The sequence below is a fragment of the Anolis sagrei genome, chromosome 1 (genome assembly GCF_037176765.1).
Source record: "Anolis sagrei isolate rAnoSag1 chromosome 1, rAnoSag1.mat, whole genome shotgun sequence".
Lineage (NCBI taxonomy): Eukaryota > Metazoa > Chordata > Lepidosauria > Squamata > Dactyloidae > Anolis > Anolis sagrei.
The window spans coordinates 299746780-299766101 of record NC_090021.1 but is presented as its reverse complement, the minus strand read 5'-3'; the positions used below and the strand labels follow the sequence as shown (position 1 = coordinate 299766101).

Genomic DNA, 19322 nt, shown 5'->3' with positions numbered 1-19322 from the left:
CAAAGATCAGTATGATGTCTCCCAGTCATTATCTTAAACTTGGTCAAAAGGAAGCACACAGCAAAGTCCTTTGCTAAACAAACAAAAAATGCTTCTGGAGCAAAAACTGACAGGAATTTAGCTAGAATTCAACTGAGCCCACTGAAAGCATTGTTAAAGGATGACAGACTCGTGCTTGAAAATCATTTCTACTTGGCTTTGACCTCTGACCAAACCAAGTCCTGGAGGGAATTGACACAATCAACATAGGATAGGCATGTTTAGACCTGGTATATTTTTGGTGTCAACACAAATCTTGGGGGTTTTTGTTATTGGTTTTTTAACTCAGACAAAATACTAAATGATAAAAAGAAAGCAGAGGCTCAATATATTTGCGTGTCCACTTTCCTGCTCTATAAACTTTCTTCTGAGTAAACATATTGCTGAAACTAATGACCTCTCTAAGCATTAACTTCCTGTTGCACATGAGCAGAGGATTATAAGACTACAACACATGAACTCATAATTTGTAAACATTCATAATTTGTAAACGTTCTTAATGTGCCTTCAAGTCAATGTCTACTTCTGGCAATAGTATCACTGGTTTTCCTTGACAAGATTTATTCAGTGGTTTCCTCCGAGACTGAAAAAGTATGACTTGCCCAAGGGATTTCCATGGCTGACTAGGGATATGAAAATACTTAAGTAATGGTATAGGCAATAGTTGATCCAGGATGCAATTAGTAAATTCACATAACATGGAATAGGCAATAGTTGATCCAGGATGAAATTAGTAAATTCACATAACATGGAATTCCTTCAACTAAGAGTCCATGAGACTTCTTACGACATTTTTTTGGGCCACTGCTAGGTGCAAAACATCATTCAGTTTTCCCAAAATACACTAATTTCATTCAATTTCCTGTTTTTGTACAACAGGAATGAGGAACCCTGTTCTGAGAGTCTCTGTAATAATTTCAAAAGCAAAAAAAAAAGTTGGGGATTTTTTACAGTCTTTATTATGTTTCCATTGATTAGCTGGAAACTTGCACTTGCAAAGATTCATGAAATATTATCTTCTGGTAACTAGTATATTATGAATGTATAAAGAAAAATATAGCTAAAAATTACCAAAAAAATTGCAACATGTACCAATTATATTGAAGTCTAAATATACACAAATATATTCAGATATCATTCAGACAACTGACAAGATAACTGAAATCTCTGCTCCATCAGCAAACACCTGAACTTGAATACAAATCCAGTATTTCAATTCAAACTACCAGAAGTTGTTAAGTCGTAATTCCACAAACCACAGTGGAGCCTCTCACTGAAGTTCTTTGGTTCAGGAATGGCCACTTTCAGATCAGTAACAAAGTGTAATGGAAGACTGTAATGATACCGTTTCTGAACATGGAACTATGCATAGGGAGTCTCTCTAGCTACTCTCATCTCATCAGGCTAAAACAGCATATTACTGGGACTTCTAATTAAAGCTAGATGGGCTAAGGTCAAAGAGCTTCCTGTGAAGGGAGAATAGGGGTAAAAGAGAAAACAGCAGGAGCTGGTGCACTGTCTGGACCTCACCCTGTGTCCATTGCTGATTGTCCCCAATTAATACTCCCTTCCCCTGTGTCTTCAAAAGTAAGTTAGCAATACCAAGACGTACCACACTTCCTATACAAAGCTGCCTTTCAGTTTGATCAAGCATCTCAAAATACCTGTTGTTTTGAATACTATTCTAGTGGCCTTTCCTAATTTTCTTTGTCATCATCACCATCATCATCAAATAATATTAAATTTGCAGAAGGATCTGTGGGTAGAGACTTTGGAACGACCTGCGGAAGAGCTCCAACAGCTAGATCAGCTGTCAAAATTTTAAAACCATCTAAAGACATATCTCTTCTGGCAAGCCTACCCAGTAAGTTTTAAGTATGAATTTTAAACCTGTGTCTTGTGTTTAATCTCTGTTCTGCGTATTTTAATATGTATTTTATAGAAATACATTTTAATGTGTATGTTTTATAGAAATATGTACATTTACAGATTTTTTACAATGTTTATGTATTTTCATTATGTTGTAACTCATCTTGAGTCACAAGGAGAAGCAGGTAAGAAATAATAATAATCATCATCATCATCACAGACACACACCTCTTAAGTTTACAATGGAAAAAGTACCATGATCCTTTCTCAGGGCCCTTCCACACAACTCTATAACCCAGAATATCAAGGCAGAAAATCCCACAATATCTGCTTTGAACTGGGTTATCTGAGCCCACACTGCCATATATTCCACTTCAAAGATTTTATTCAGCTGTGTGGAAGGGGCCTCATTTTTTTACTAGAACCATGATCCTCTATGTATGTTAACTATTTCAAAACTCTTTCTCTTGTTCAAAGAAATCAATTTCATGTACATGAGGACATGACTTATTGTACAGTAAGTGTTTAAAAATCCCCAGATTTCCAAGAATATTATGTGTGAGGCATGAATAAATACGTGTCTAGGGATAAATGGTCTGCTCTGCCCACAATACAAAACTGTGGTTTAACATTACATGCTTCTGCTTCTGGGCTTTTGCGATGCTCATTCATCTACCCACAAATGCAACCACAGTAATAGTAACAGATCTACTAATCATAATAACTCATCATGCCTAAACCTGAAATAATGAAGTTAGTGCTAAATAACAAAACTACCCAACTTTAAACCAGTTTACAACCCTGGCTCCTCTCCCTAAATTGGTAGGCAAAATGCAACCTTGAAGTGGCAAGTGGTTTTCAAAAATATTTGACTTCTCAAGACTCCCTGGACCACTCTTTATCTGTCCCTCTCACCCCTCCCCCCCCCCCAAAAAAAACTGCAAAAAGATGGGCTACCTCTCCTGAATGCTTCCAGGATCACTACAATTGCTTTTAAAATCTTCTTTAAAAATATTAGTTTTCAAGCAATATTTTACCACGTCCAGATTATTTTTGTTTTTGTATTTTGGCATTTGGGTCCTCCAGAGTGTCCCAGGAGGAGAAAGATGGTCCTTGGACCCTCCGCAGCTGCTCACCCTTGCCCCAAACACTAACAAGCTCCTCAGAGTGTCCCAGGAGGAGGAAGATGGTCCTTGGACCCTCCCCACAGCTGCTCACCCTTGTCCCAAACACTAACAAGTAGCTGCAGCTTCAGTGTAATAAGCAATCAAATCAGACTATAACATTTACGCTCTTCTCCTTGAAGCTGTATTGGAGAAGATGGAAAAGGGAAGCATACAAGTCCAAGGTTGAAACACAATTCTCAAATCACTAACCTATGCTTTACAAGTATTCCTAAATGCAGTCATCAAGGGGCAAACTGAAAGGAAATTACGTAGCTAGCTGAGAACACACTATGAAGCTGAACAGAGACAAAAACAAGAAGAAGAGCTCAAAGATAATTATCACCTCTTCCCCAATTTTGCTTTCAGGTCATCACTTGTGACAAGATGTCATGGCACGATCCTTTTTTCCCACTACATAGAATTCATAATGCACACAAAACTTCCACTGATTGGTGGCAACTGAATGATCAATATACTTAAATCATTTTGAAGTTCCCACTATGTAAATGACCCTATCATTTCTGTACAAAAGAAAAATCAGAAGCCTTGATTTAGCTCTGAAAGCACTGTGGGCATCTCTGATCATCTGTTCAATTAAATGAAATAGAAGTTTCATTCTATACTGTCATTCATTCAGTATCATAGAAGTTTGGTTTCCTGCAAAACTCTGATAAATGTGAATACCCTTACATAGCAGAATTATATCTGTCTAAACATCTTTAAATATATGACGAGTATAAAATGTTTCCAAAGTTCTCTTAGTACAAGAATGCAAACATATAGATCGTGGCAACAACAAAAAAAAGGTTTGAAGTCGGCCGTGTGCAAAAAGAAAGAGGCAAGAGCTTATAAAATTTAATGTTAGTATATGGGAAGCAGTTTCTTCTTTTTTAATGTGTACAATGAATTCTATTATTTCTTTAGAAAAATCATAACTTGTGTTTATATTCCCAGTATAAAGATATGAATTTTTCAAACTTAAAAATGATACTATTCCCAGTATAGTGCATCTTTCAGTGTAATATCATTCAGAGTAATACACAAGCATATAATAAATTATTAATGAATACTTGCACTCGAAGTCCTGTTAAAATAAAGGACACTGGAGATCTATTCATTTTACAGGCACTTTGTGTATGGTGAAATTACCGATCCAGCTAGCCACAAAACAATGCTATAGTCACATCTGATACAGGAGCAACTATAACATCCTTACTATGTAACCTTCCTGCAGATGAAAATAAAATTGCACAAATAATGTATCAATTTCCATAGACAACAATACTGCAAACACTTTATTCTAACTTGGGAGAAATTTAGAGAAAAACAAACAGGATTACAAAAATCTCCTAAAGAAAATAGGCTGAAGTATTTACAAATAGTTCAATTTAAATATATTTCCTTCTTTGCATCTATAAAGTAATTGTTTGTCTTTTAGCAATGCTTAAATAAATGTGATGTACAGTCATATGCTAAAATGTGAGTTTTCTTTTAAATTAAAAACTATTATTCTAAATCTTAGTACACTTGCGTGAATTAACTGTACCAATGAGGTCTTAGCAATTTGATGGCATTTACTTGCAGATACACTTGCTTTGAAATGGAGTATGAGAAGGTAAGCAGTACCATAAACTTCAAAATCTTTTGTGATCCTTATAAAACTTCACATATTTTATCATTTTCAAAAAAATTGGAATCAAGACAATGCTTGGAACAAATGTTATTGCTAAGACACCTCAAAAAATAAAACAAAATAACTTTCATCAAAAAACTCAGCAATTCCTAAATTCCTAAACCAGTACCTGATAAAAGGTAACCAAAATAGTAAGTAATATGCATAAAATAATATTGTATCCTGTGAAATTTCTACTTTAAAAAAGGCCATAAATACTAAGCTCTGTCAAAGCAAAAATACAACATTGTCAAATCTCTACATAAAATTCCAGAATAATCCTAATATTTCAGCATAACTTTCCCTGACTCAATATGTAAGTTTTATAATTATGTATGGCATAGGCTCTGCAACTACCCCTTATATTTTTCTGGCAAGACACTGATAATATATTGCACTCAGGTTGTGGTAATTTGCTTGAAAAATTATGTTCTAATAATGGTTACATCTAGGAGCCCTTCTGCACAGCCCTATAACCCAGAACATAAAGGCAGAAATACCACAATATCTGCTTTGAACTGAGTTATGTGAGTCCACACTGTCATATATTCTAGTTCAAAATGGGGGTTTTTATTCAGCTCTGTGGAAGGGGCCTAAAATGACTCAGCTTTATAATTTAGAAGCAAGGCAAAACAACAGATTTCTGAAGAGTAAACACAAGACTAGAGTATCCTTAGAAGAAAATGCATATAAGAAATATATCAACTTTGTTACTATTTGACACAAAAATACCTTTCAATACTGCTAGTGTGAGATCTGGAAAGCAACTTGCTCATGGGAATAGCTGTTAACTACTAGAATTATTGTGGCAACCCAGATTAAATCCAGACACTTGTTTTTCATTGCTTTAGCCAAGACATACTACGTAGCTGCAATTTTATGTTACAGTACCTTGGGCTGTGGAAAGGAACAGACATTTTTTAAAAATATACAAACTCATTAGCTGTTTAAAATGCTTACTGTAAATTGATCAATGCCCTCATAGAAACATGACATAATGTATGGTTCCAATCAGTATGAATAATACAGAAAGAGAATTTTTCAAAATGTAAACAACAACTATACTAATCCATAAATCTAGAATCTGAAATATTGTGGTAATGTGGAAGGCTCTATTTAATAAAGGTCGTTATAACTCCTAGGTCTAGAGCTATAAGATCTAATATCCTCGCTGGTACCTCTATGATATGCCCATGCATTACTGTTCTTGTTGACAGTCTGTTGCCTTGGAAATATTTCATTATTTCAGTTTTTCCATTTGTAGACCCTTGGCCTTGTGATATGAAGGCCACCCTATTTCATATTTTCGATTATCATTTAAGCAATCTTCTGGAGCTATTTATATAAAAGCAAGTGTTAGACAATGCATATCATCATTTATCACTGCTGTGTTTAAGCATATACTGTAGGAAGAAATACATAAAAAAATGAAGGCACCTTTTTTACACTTCACAACAGTAACACAGGGTTGTGAATTATGAATAACTCTGGCATATCACAGCATTAGGCTTGATCTAATTTAAAGTTAAATCCTCTGCATGTCTGCTCAAAACTCTGTACATACTTACTCCTGGTTAAAGGATATACAGAATTACATCCTTTATTTCCTTGGAAGCAATGACAAAACAGAGACAATTTTAAGAACTTGCTACCTTGTAACATTGTCAACAAAAATGCACCAAGTTGAACTCCAGTAAACTCTTTTTGAATAATTATCTATAAACTAAAGTTAGAAAATAAATGAAAATCTCTAGCACACTCGCTACATTGATATTTATGATGGTTTTACATATGATTTTTACACAATGTCTTAATTGTTAATGTGTAGCAGCCATGCTTACTAATGTCCTATTCATTTCTATGGCATTTTCAGAGTAAGTACTGAAATGAAGTTTTAGTAGCACTTGTGCAAGCAGTCCTACTTATTTTGGAGGTATGCACAATCCAACCTCCGCACATTTGCTCAGATGTAAGTCTTGCTACATTCAGTAGAACTCCACACAATCCATTTAGCATTGTATACAATAATTCTAATATTTAACAAGAAATAAATAAATAGAAACCATGAAAGTGAACTTGAGCTGCTGTGTTAAAGACTTAAGTATGAACTGTGTTAAGGGTGAAAAAATGAATCACATATTTAATCACAATTCCATTCTTCTAGGCATTTGTGTTAAGAAAAAATAATCTGACATGATATGTCTTAAACTGAGCTCCCACAAAACATTTCATGTGCCATTTAATCATAAAATGGTTGGAGTTTCACACACAGTAGCAACAGGCTTAGCTGCAGGGCATAAAACAATCATTTAGCTGGACACTAGGCCAAGCTTTGGTTATTGGTGTTTCATGAATTTAGGCTTCTTTTCCCCTCTCCAAAATTATTACTCATTCCACTCCCTACAGGATAAAATTACTCTGATCCAACCTTTAAGATGACAGCATCAGAGCTGAACAAGAATATGCTATTAAAGGGCATTAAATTAAATACAGTATATCCTCCTACAACTTCAATCAGAATTTCAGACCAAGTGTTATTTAGTACAGCTCTCAAGTGGAGCAGAATAACAAATCGCATACTTTGATTTACCTTCTTCGAATGCCAAATGGAGACAGGTGATAAAGAAAGCACTCATGCACAGCTATGAAGTTTCCCCTAGAAATTAATTCTATCTTCCAGATTCCTATCTCAGAAAAATTCCAAAAATGGCACACAAATATGCCTCTGCTAGAGAGATTACTGAAGCTGTCCCAGTAAATACACTTATTACCAATATAGTACCAGGCTCATAAAGAAGAAAAAAGAACTCTCTGGTTCAGCTGGGGAAAGGAACACATACTGCTATTTATGTATTGCTTTCCACCACCCTAAATGTGCAGGAAAGCGGGATGCTGCTGAAAACATGGTATTTTTCTAATAAGGTTTTTTACAATCACTAGAGGGAAAACACTGAATGTTCATAGCTAAATGAGAAGTAAAGGAATGTTAAACCTATGCTTCCTGAAATCACATCAATATTATGTATTTCCACCAGTAACACATCAAAATGCAGCTAGTGGTGTAAAATGCAAGACTTTCCCATATAAACAAAACACAAAGTACAGCACAAACAAAAGCAAATTATCTGGATTTAAACCTCTTTAGAAAATCAACTCAAAACCAAACTTTTCATTTCATCTGATACACAGATTACACCCTGGATAGCTATTTGTTCACAACAGGTTTCTATTATTCTTTTCTTTGATATCCTGGCTAAAATCTATTTAAAAACAAAATGTTTCATTATCACCAGCATAAAGTAACAACTGGAGTTATTCACATTACTCCAAGAAATTGGCATGCAGCATAGGGAATCGCATTATATGGACAGTATTGAGAAGCTGCTGAGAAAATAGTTTTCGTATCACGTCATATAATATCATAGCTGGGATGCACCTCTAAGCCACTCAGCAGAGCTGGCTGGACTAGCAAAAGTAAAAGGGTCTTGTACTCTTAATCTTAGGCCTATGATGTTCAGATGGCATTGAAGTGGTCCTTTGGAAACAAATGGGGTGAACTTTTAAACGTTGCAATATGTGTTGCTTATAGGAGAGATTGTAGGAGCTGCCTGTCCTTGTAAGGATGGGTGCCACCAATTCCTAATAAAAGCTTCTCCTGCCATTCCCAATTCTTTATGCCTTCCTTCTTGAAATGTTTGCTTACTCTACTCTGCCTTCCTGCTTTTTCTGCAGGACTTACTCTGTCTCAGAATTTGAAACAAACTCCCTTTCTAGGAAGACTGGTGTTTAATGAACCAGAAAGTAGCTTTCTCAGGCCCCTTCCACACAGCTAAATAAAATCCCACATTTCTCCTTTGAACTGGGATATATGGCAGTGTGGACTCAGGGCCCTTCCACACAACCATTTAACCCAGACTATCAAAGCAGAAAATCCCACAATATCTGCTTTGAACTAAGGGTCCTTCCACACAGCCCTATATCCTAGAATATCAAGACAGAAAATCCCACATTATCTGAGTATGGACTCAGATAACCTAATTCAAAGCAGATGTTGTGGGATTTTCTACCTTGATATTCTGGGATATAGGGCTGTAGAAGGGCCCTGAGTTATCTGAGTCCACACTGCCATATATTCCAGTTGAAAGCAGGAAATGTGGGGTTTTATTCAGCTGTGTGGAAGGGGCCTAAGATAACCCAGTTCAAAGCAGATGTTGTGGGATTTTCTGCCTTGATATTCTGGGATATAGGGCTGTGTGGAAGGGCCCACAGATAACTCAAAGCAGATATTGTGGGGTTTTCTGCCTTGATATTCTGGGATAAAGAGATGTGTGGAAGAGCCCAGGGTTATCTGAGTCCACACAGCCATATATTCCGGTTCAAAGCAGGAAATGTGGGATTTTATTCAGCTGTGTGGAAGGGGCCTAAGATAACCCAGTTCAAAGCAGATACCGTGGGATTTTCTGCTTTGATATTCTGGGATATATGGCAGTGTATGGAAGGGCCCTCAGAGCAAGACCCACAGGTGAAGGACTTCAGCTTGTGTGTAACATTCAAAGTAACATCTCCAGCAGAAAGGCTGCAGCTGATTTTTCTGAGGCTACTTGTCACAGCCCAGTCCCTGTCCTTCCTTTGCTCCCTGTCTATTTCCAGTGACCCTTCCACAAGTGTCCCTTACTTCAGCGAGAGGCTTGCTTCAGAGTCTGGGAAAGAAAGTAAAAGTAGGCATGGCGGGAGAGAGTTGAGGACCAAATGCCAGCCCAGACTCCCGCTGCCTCTTCATCTCCCGGCAGCATCTCTCTGCTGAGGGCAATAAATAACTTTTCAGAACCGCCCCTTGCTTGGAAGTCGTCTCCAAGCTCAGACCTCCGAGCCCAAAAGAGGCGGGAAGCAGAGGAAGGGGAAGCAGAACCGAACTTGACGAGAACGAAGGACCCTCTCTCCCCCCACAAGTCCCTCCTCGGGAGTTTTTTGGCCTAGTTGCACCAACCCAAGCCGGCCATTCCACGAGGCCTGGAGAACGGCTCCTGGCCGACCAACACACGCAAAGACACGCACAACCCGGTCCCGGGCTCGCTTCCCACGCCGACAAAGCCCACGACCCTCCCCCTCCGTGTTTGGTGGAGCCGAAAAGTTGCCTCGCGGGAATTCCGCCTCATTCCACCGCTTTCTCCCGCCCCTTTCTGCCCGTAACGTGGGGAGGTGCTGCTGTTGCTGCTGCTGTTGCTGTTAAGCTGGGCAAGTGGGTGCCGCGGGTGGGAGCGAAGCTGCTCCTGCCCAGGCAGGCAGGCAGGCAGACACCCTCCCACCCGCGGCACCCACTTGGCCAGCTTCGGCTCTTTCCGGAGAAGCCTCTCGAGGCGGCGGGGACAGCCGGAGCCCTCGTTTTCGCCTGCTTTCTCCCCTCCCTCCTTCCCCCTCTCTCTCTCCCCTTTTCTCGGCACTAAAGCCAAACCACCAAAGACCCCGAGCGCCCACTCCGGCGGCGGCGTCCCGCTCCTCCTGCCTTCCTTCCTTCTTTCCTTCCGCCGCGAAAGAGAAAGTGTTACCGTTCTCGCCTGGAAGGATCCTGCTGGAAGCTTGGCTTGGTGGGCGCCATCTTCCTGGGCTTTTCTCTCTCTCTCCCTCTCTCTCTCTCTCCCCTCTCCTCTCTCTCTCTCCTTTACTTTTCCCCCTCCTGCGTGGCGGTGTTGTGTCTAGCGGCCCTGCTTCAAGCGAGGCGGCAGGCGGTGGGGGGGAAAGGAGGACGGAGGCCAAGGCATTGCGGGCTCTCCCGCTCCTTCCTTGGCGCAGGTTGCTGCTCTGGCTCTTTCAAAGCTGCTGCTGCTGCTGCTGTTGCTGCTGCTGCTGTTGCTGGTGGCGAGGGAGCCGCCGCGGAAGAAGGAGAGGCAGCCCAAGCGGAGAGAGGAGAGAGCAGCTCGGGCTCCCTTGCTGCAGCCTCCCGAGGCATACCGAACGTTTGCAAAGCAAGCGCGGAGCATGGCCGGAGCTCGGCATGGCCGGGCAGGTGGCCCAAGAGCAGAGCCCCGGGCGAGAGGGCGCTCAAGCTGCGGCGCCGAGACCAGCCCCCATCAGGCCGGACGGGAAGCCCAAGCTCTCCGGCCAAGGCGGAGGAACCTTCCTGGGCATTTTCGCCGCTGCTGCCGCCGCCGTTGCCGCGTTCTCGGCTCTCGACTCGCTGGGGCGCGCGAGGGACGAGGCGGAGAGGGAGCCCCTGCCGCCGCTCGCACTGCCGGCGCAACAACGCCACTCAGTTGCAGCTTCGCAGACTTCCCTTTCCCTCTCTCTCTCAACACCAGCCAGAGAAGGACCCCCATCTACACTGACCCTCGAAATACAGATTCAACCACAGCCAGCCAAAACAAACCCCTTAATGTGCCTCAGTGTCTTGTGCCCTCATCATCATCCTCACCCTTCACCCAAAGTAAATCCTTGGCTGGAATCACTGAGTTGTAGGTTTTTTCAGGCTATATGGCCATGTTCTGGAGGCATTCTCTCCTGACGTTTCGCCTGCATCTATGACAAGCATCCTCGGAGGTTGTGAGGCGAAATGTCAGGAGAGAATGCCTCTAGAACAGGCCATATAGCCCCCAAAAATCTACAACAACCCAGCAAACTCTTGAGTGTTCCTCAGTTTAGTGCCATCATCATCATCCTCATCCTTTACCCAAAGCAAAACCCTTGAATGTGCCTCAGTGTGCCTTGGTGCCGCCCATCCTTCACCCAATGAGTGTACCTTCAGTGTTTAGTACCATCATCATCCTAATCCTTCATCCAAAGCAAACCCCTTGAATGTGCCTCAGTGTTTTGTGCCCTCATCATCATCCTGCACCATGTGCCTCAGTGTTTTGTGTCCTCATCCTCACCCTTCACCCAAAGCAAACCCTTGAGTGTGCCTCATTGCTTTGTGCCATCATCATCCTGGTTCCAAGATGTCCCATGAAACCACTTTCTTCCAGAATGGTGTGAAACTGTGCTAAAAGGGTCAGTGGGGATGTGTCTGAGCAAGCAAGAAGCCCACCCTGGCAAGCCATTATGATGTCTTCACGGCATAACACATCACACGTGTAAGGAAAATCATGCCTGTTTTGGAGGACTGAATTGCCCGCCATGTGTATATACCGGGCCTGGGTAAACTTGGGCCCTCCAGGTGTTTTGGACTTCAACTCCCACCATTCCTAACAGCCTCAGGCCCTTTCCTTTTCCCCTCTCAGCCGCTTAAGCCATTTTCTAGTATTTGAGAGGAGTTGCCAGGTCCTGCTTGCTCAGGCTCATAGTCTAACCCCCTGAAAGGCACAGAAGTTAAGCAGCCTCAGTCCCCTTCCACACAGCTGAATAAAATCCCACATTATCTACTTTGAACTGGAATATAAGTCAGTGTGGACTTAGATAGCCCAGTTCAAAGCAGAAATTGTGGGATTTTCTGCCTTGATATCCTGGGATATAGGGCTGTATGGAAGGCCCGTACTCTCTCAGCCACACAGTGAGGTCCCATACAGCCCTATATCCCAGAATATCAAGGCAGAAAATCTCACAATATGTGCTTTGAACTGGCTTATCTGAGCCCACACTGCCATATATCCCACTTCAAATCAGAAAATGTAGGATTTTACTCAGCTGTGTGGAAGGGCCCTGAAATACACACACTCAGATTAAATATAACTCTTCATTATGGTGAATATAAGTAAGAAAGGGACTTGAGGCTGTTAAGGAATTGTGGGAGTTGGTGTCCAAAACATCTGGAAAACCCAAGTTTGTCCAAGCCTGGTATATTTGCATACATATGTGTGCGTGAGTATGCGGTGCCTCCTCTCCCTCCATGCGCGCCTTTGTGTACACAACCGGTGCCCCGCGTGGGGAAGCCGGAGGGAAGGACACTGACACAGAGAGAGAGACTCACACACACACCCTGCCCGGGCTGCACATGCGTCTGGCTCTTGTCCTCCGTCCAACTACCGTATAGTACCGAGTGGGCGAGGGACGGCGCAGGGAAAGAGGGGCCAAAGGCAGGCGCACGGCTACCGTATTTCTCCTGGCAGAAGCGCCCCGCGCCCTCTGGTTGGTCAAAGGTGCCGTGCCCCTTTGTACATCAATTAAGACATGTATGAACTCCGGGTGGGAAGAAGAGGAGTCCCTTTACCAACATAGGAGGTCGTTTTAATTTTTCAAGACCACCATATTCACGTTAGACCTGTTCTGTGATTTAGACTTAGGTTCAACTTTGCCTATTATTATTATTAACTCCCTGCCGGAGAACAAGCGCCTTGGAATCTGCGGCTGGATCTACACTGCCAAAGAATGCAGTTTGATGTATTGTCGAAGGCTTTCATGGCCGGAATCACTGGGTTGTTATGAGTTTTCCGGGCTGTCCGGCCACGTTGCAGAAGCATTCTCTCCTGACGTTTCGCCTGCATTTATGGCAAGCATCCTCAGAGGTTGTGAGGTCTGTTGGAAACTAGGCAAGTAAGGCCAGCTAACACCTCCTAACAAAGGATTCCCCAGGTAGAAAGAGGCCAGTCTTTGAAGCTGCAAGGCCATTCTATGCTAGGTGGCCAATTGAAACATTCCCACCTAGCTCCAACAGACAAGAGTTCTTTCTCCCACCCTGGACATTCCACAGATATATAAACCCAATTTTCCTAGTTTCCATCAGACCTCACAAGTTCTGAGGATGCCTGCAATAGATGCAGGTGAAACGTCAGGAGAGAATGCTTCTGGAACATGGCCATACAGCCCGGAAAACTCACAACAACCTGATGTAGTTTGAACCGTGGGTGTATGTCATGCAATTTGAACCGGGTCAGTGTATGTCATGCAATTTGAATAGCACCATATGGGTCGACACTGACTATACGACACAGTTCAAACTGCATTATTTCCCAGTGTAGATCCATCCTGTCTCTCCAAAAGGGAAAGACGCCCAAGAAGGAGTTTGAGAAACTTCCCAGGGAAGGCAACAACTCCACGCGGGCGATGGTGTGCAAATAACTCGCATTTTAAAAAAAGTTTTGCAAAGTGCCAGAAAGTTTGGCTGGAGGGCGCTCTCAGTGACCCCCAAAAGCTGGGAGTTTGACCTGTCTCGAGTCCCTGGGTCTCCGAGGAGCAGAAAAGGGCGACCCGAGGAGCTGGCAGCCCGAGCAGAGGAGCAGAGGAGCAGCCTCTTGTGTCTCCCTCTCTCTCCATCGCTTTCTGGTTCAATTCTGATTTAAAGAGCCGCTCCTTTGCATGGCAGCATTCACAATCGGCAGAGGGAAGGAAACACACTCGCAAGGAGTGACAGCCACCGCTTGAAAAGGGACAGACTCATGATCACTGAATACACAAAAGGGTTAGTTTAGTGCGGGTTTCCACAATAGCACCCTATACTCCTTCTTCACACGACTCAAAATAATAACTTTAACAGGTATTGTCGAAGGCTTTCATGACCGGAATCACTGGGTTGTTGTGAGATTTCCGGGCTGTCTGGCCAGGTTCCAGAAGCATTCTCTCCTGACTTTTCACCTGCATCTATGGCAGGCATTCTCAGAGGTTGTGGGGTCTGTTGAAAACTAGGAAAATTGAGTTTATATATCTGTGTAAAGTCCAGGGTGGGAAAAAGAACTCTTGTCTGAGGCAAGTGTGAATGTTTCAATTGAGCACCTTGATTAGCATTTGATGCCTTAGCAGTTTCAAGGTCTGGTTTCTTACTGCCTGGGGGGACTCCTTTGTTGGGAGGTGATTAGCTGGCCCTGATTGTTTCTTGTCTGGAATTCTCCTGTTTTTTAGTGTTGCCACTATTATGATTTTAACAAGTGTCATCTGTGAGCATGGAAGTCAGAGTCATTCCCCCACTTGACTCACTTTAAAATATTTGAAGAAAATCACAAGGAAGAGTTAAGAAGATGAACATCACTTGACTTATGTTATATATTGCATATATATTTTGGTCAACGACCAGCAATATCATGGGCTGAAGGTTTTTAGTCTATTGACAACACTGGAAAGGCGCACCAAATTGGGGTCAAAGGCATTCATTGTAAGGAACTACTAACCTCCTGGAGTCACCTTAGGGCTGAGAGGGGCGGTATATAAATATGGTAAATAAATAAATCTAAGCAGGTGTGTAGATATCCAGTCTTCCCTGTACTTACATGGAAGTTATGTGTAGCCTTATTTACACAGGATAGTGTTGACATGCTAAATTTCCAATATATTGATCATTTCCAAATAAGAACCATTCTTTTTGTTTTGTCGAAGGGGAATTACTGGATTGCTGTGAGTTTTCCAGGCTGTATGGCCATGTTACAGAAGCATTTTCTCCTGACTTTTGGCCCACATCTATGGCCAGCTAACACCTCCCAACAAAGGATTCCCCAGGCAGGAATCAACCAGGCTTTAAAGCTGCAAGGCTTTTCAATGCTAATCAAGGTGATGAATTGAAACATTCACACTTGCCTCCAACAGACAAGAGTTCTTTCTCCCACCCTGGACCTTCCACAGATAACTTGCTTAGTTTCCAACAAACCTCACAACCTCTATGGATGCCTGCCATAGATGTGGGTGAAACATCAGGAGAGAATGCTTCTGGAACATGGACATACAGCTTAGAAAACTCACAGCAATGTGTAATATCAAATGGGATTTAAGTATAAGGACTGAGCAGGTGAGTCAGACATTCTTTTTCCCTAGTATATGTTTACAAAAGACAGGTTTGTTTATTTATTTACAGTATTTATATTCTGCTCCACTTCTGTTAAAGCCAACCTGCTAATTCTGATCCTTCACTTCTCCCACTATAAGCAAAACTCTATGGGTTCCTACCCTGTACTTTCCTAGTGAAAGGAAACATTAATTCCCCTTGCATTTATAGACCTCTGTGGGTGAGGGAAAAGGGATCTGGATACCTAGAAAGGGAAGCACTGCAAAGTTTTTTCCCTATCCCTATATCCCTTATATTCACCTATTTTATTGAAAGGATTCCTGTTGGCATGAAGACAAATGACCTGATCCTGAATTGCAAACACTCTGTTTGCGTGAGGGCTGGAAAATCTTTGGAGATGATGCAAGACATCTCAGCATCTAACCCCCATTGAGGAGGCAAAACTGTTAAAACACAATTACCAAAGTTTAGTCCAAAGCCCAAGATTTCTCAAAACTTGTACCTGAATTAAACCTGAGGCACAAAGTAGGGAAAAGCAATCAGGGCCAAACCAATGGAGTTTGTAATGTGAAGTTTCAAGGACTGTTTTGTCGATGGTCTTTGCGCTCTCTTTCATATTTTCCTCCTCCAAGATAGTATTTAATGTGTTAATGCAAGTCAGGCTAGTTGGAAGGAGTGAGAATTAAACCTTGCAGAGTGGAGAGTTTAGAACAGCCGCCTACTTTTGTTCTTTACCTCTTCCTCTGATTTTGAAACCACAAAGAAAAGCTTTCCTGTTGTTGTTGTTGTTTTTACTCTGGGGAAAAGAATGGCATTACAGATGGTGCCAGCGCCAACACCTGTCCATGAATTAGTAGCTGGGGCAGAAAAGGTGAGAGGAAGGTCTTTCAACTCCGCGATGACTTATTGCCTAATCCAACTTGGTGAGGTTGCCTTCCTAAAGGAGCTGTCTGGGAAGCTGGGGGAATTTGCATGAGAATGCCTGGGAGATGAATGCCGCTCAGTGCTGAGCCCGCGGAGGATTTCCTGCTCGATTTCCCCCTGGTAACAGGTGACAGCCTCGCCCTGGGGTCACGAAATTGGGGCGAGCTGCCCGGGGTGAGACGCCAAGGGGGGGGGGGGAGAGGCGCAGGATCCATCCCCGCGGAGGGAGCAACCCCACTTCTTCTGGGCTTCCAGGTTTGCTTTGACGTGGAGGAATCCCTACTTCGGAAGGCAACGGGATCCCAAACTTTGCAGCGAAGGAAAGAGTCGCGTTCCGCGGGAATCTGCGGAATATGGGTCTCTGCACTACCCTCCTACATCATATGGGTCTCTGCACTACCATCCTGAAACTGCATTATATGGCTCTACACTGACCATATAATACGGTTCAAAGTGCATTGTATGGGTCAACTCTGGCCATATTCAAACTGCATGTTATGGGTCTGCACTACCCTACTGAAAATGCATTTTATGGGTCTACTCTGACCATATAATAGAGTCCAAAGTGCATTGTATGGGTATACACTGACCATATAATACGGTTCAAAGTGCATTACATGGGTCTCCTCTGACTATATTCAAACTGCATTATATGGGTCTGCACTACCCTACTGAAACTGCATTTTATGGGTCTACTCTGACCATATAATACAGTCCAAAGTGCATTATATGGGTATACACTGACCATATAATGCAGTTCAAAGTGCATTACATGGGTCTACTCTGAGTATATTCAAACTGCATTATATGAGTCTGCACTACTATAATGAAGCTGCATTATATGGGTCTAAACTGACCATGTAATACAGTCCAAAGTGCATTACATGGGTCTACTCTGGCCATATTCAAACTGCATTAAATGGCTCTACTCTGACTATATAATACAGTTCAAAGTGCATTATATATGGCTCTATACTGACCGTATAATACAGTTCAAAGTGAACTATATAAGTCTACTTTGACCATATTCAAACTGCATTATATGGGTCTGCACTGCCATACTGAAACTGTTTTTATGGCTCTACTCTCTGACCATATAATACAGTTCAAAATGCATGATATGGATCTGCACTATGCACTACCATACTGAAACTGCATTATATGAGTCTATACTGACTAGATAGCTCAGTTTAAAGTGCATTCCATGGGTCTACTCTCACCATATTCAAACTGCATGATATGGGTCTGCACTACCATACTGAAACTGCATTACATGGGTCTACTCTGACCATACTGAAATGGATTATATGGGGTCTACTCTGACTATATAATACAGTCCAAACTGCATTATATCGCTCTACTCTGTCATATAATACAGTTATAAGTGCATTATATGGCTCTACTCTGACCATATCATACAGTTCAAAGTGAACTATATGGGTCTACTCTGACCACATTCAAACTGCATTATATGGCTCTGCTCTGACCATATAATACCGTCCAAAGTGCATTATATGAGTCGCCTCTGACCACATAACACAGTTCAAAGTGCATGACTTGGATCTACACTGAACATACCATGCAGTTCAGACTACACTATTTGGCAGGGTCCCTCCAGCCAAACTTTCCTCCTTTGCGAGCCTTGCTGTCCAAATTCCATCCAAGCCGGGACCCTTTCTATTCCTAGTTTTCTCTATACCAATTTTTTTTAAAATCCTTTTGATTGAGTTGTTTGCATTGCCCAAAGAGGGAAGTTGGTTAAAAAAAAGATATGAGTGTAGAGCATTCAAGTGATGGTCTTGCCCACACGCGCGCACTCACACCCCTTTTCTCCTCGCGTGTAAACTCACCGTTGTTGGTAGGAAGTGATGCCCTGGACGTTGGGCGGGTTCCCGTTGGCGGCGGCAGTTCTTCCCAGCCCGGGCCCGGACGGCACTCCGCCGGCTGCCCCTCCGCCGCCCCCCGCCGCCGCCGCAGCAGTCACCTGCACGCTGAAATCCGGGAAGATCCGGATCATCCCCGCGGCTCAGCGGCAGAAGAAGCAACAGCAGAGGCGGCAGGAGCAGCAGCAGCAGGAGGAGGAGGAGGAGGAGAGGAGCGGGACCCGGCGGCGGCGGAGGCGAGGAGCAGTGCGGGCGAAGAGGCGGCGCGGCGTCGCGGGCTCCTCGCTCTCCCTCCTCCGGCGGCGGCGGCTGCAGCAGCAGAAGAGCCGAGCGCGCTGCAATCCCATTAGTGAGCGGCGGCCACTGGGAGGGAGGCACGGCGGCGCTTTGATCTCAGGCCGGGTGCGGGAGGGGGGAAGGAAGGAAGGAGGCAGGGAGGAGGGAGGGGGCGCTTGGGAGGGCAGACCGAGCCCCGGTTTGCCAACACGCGACGTGCCGGGGGTTTGGGGAAGAAGAAGAAGGGGACTCACTGGGAAGGGAAACAAGCACGCGGGAGAGAAGAGATGGGGAACCTCTCTCTGTCTCTCCCTCTCTCTCTCTTTCTCTCTGAGCGGGGAAAAGGGGGCGCCGCTACTTTCGCGCGGCGGTGGGAATGATGGGCAGCAAATGTTGCCTTCGCGCTCTCTCCCCCTTCCTTCCTCTCTTCCTTCCCTCGCTCTCTCTCCTCCTACTCCGCCCCCAAAGACGCCCAGCCTTGGAGGATTTCTCACTTTCGTGGGGAGAAAGAGGGAGGGAGGGAAAGGGACGGGGGCTGCCCACAGCTTGGTGGGTGAAGGCTAAACGGGGCAGGAGAGGGAAAGTCCTGTCACCAAGAGGAAAGGAGGGAGGGAGGAAGAAAGAGGGGGAGGAGGCGCGGGGCAGCCCAAGTTGTTGGGAACTAGGCTTCTTTCTTTTTCTTTCTTTCAAGGCAGAGAGAGAGAGGTAAAGAGGGAGGTGTTGGTTGCCGAAGGAAGGAAGGAAGGAAGGAAGGAAGGAAGGAAGGAAGGAAGGAAGGAAGGACGGAGAAGAGGAGGCGGCTTGTGGCTGCCCAAGTTGTTGCGAACTAGCCTTCCCTTCTTTCTTTTTCTTTCTTT

At 43.4% G+C, this 19322-nt stretch overlaps 1 protein-coding gene across 14 annotated transcripts in view; it reads right to left on the bottom strand.

The window, feature by feature from the left end:
• The window catches only part of NPAS3 (neuronal PAS domain protein 3), an 803343-nt gene extending 784412 nt beyond the window's left edge, over window positions 1–18931 (bottom strand). For 4 of the 14 annotated variants that reach the window (XM_060759371.2, XM_060759379.2, XM_060759387.2 and 1 more), the window contains exon 1: window positions 18157–18930. In XM_060759371.2, the coding sequence (XP_060615354.2) occupies window positions 18157–18323 (167 nt within the window). In that variant the 5' untranslated portion in view covers window positions 18324–18930. Of the gene's footprint in view, window positions 1–10292; window positions 10955–18156 lie in introns of those variants that run through there. The other 10 variants (XM_060759432.2, XM_060759418.2, XM_060759441.2 and 7 more) reach the window with 7 other exon arrangements.
• Window positions 18932–19322: the final 391 nt, after the last annotated feature.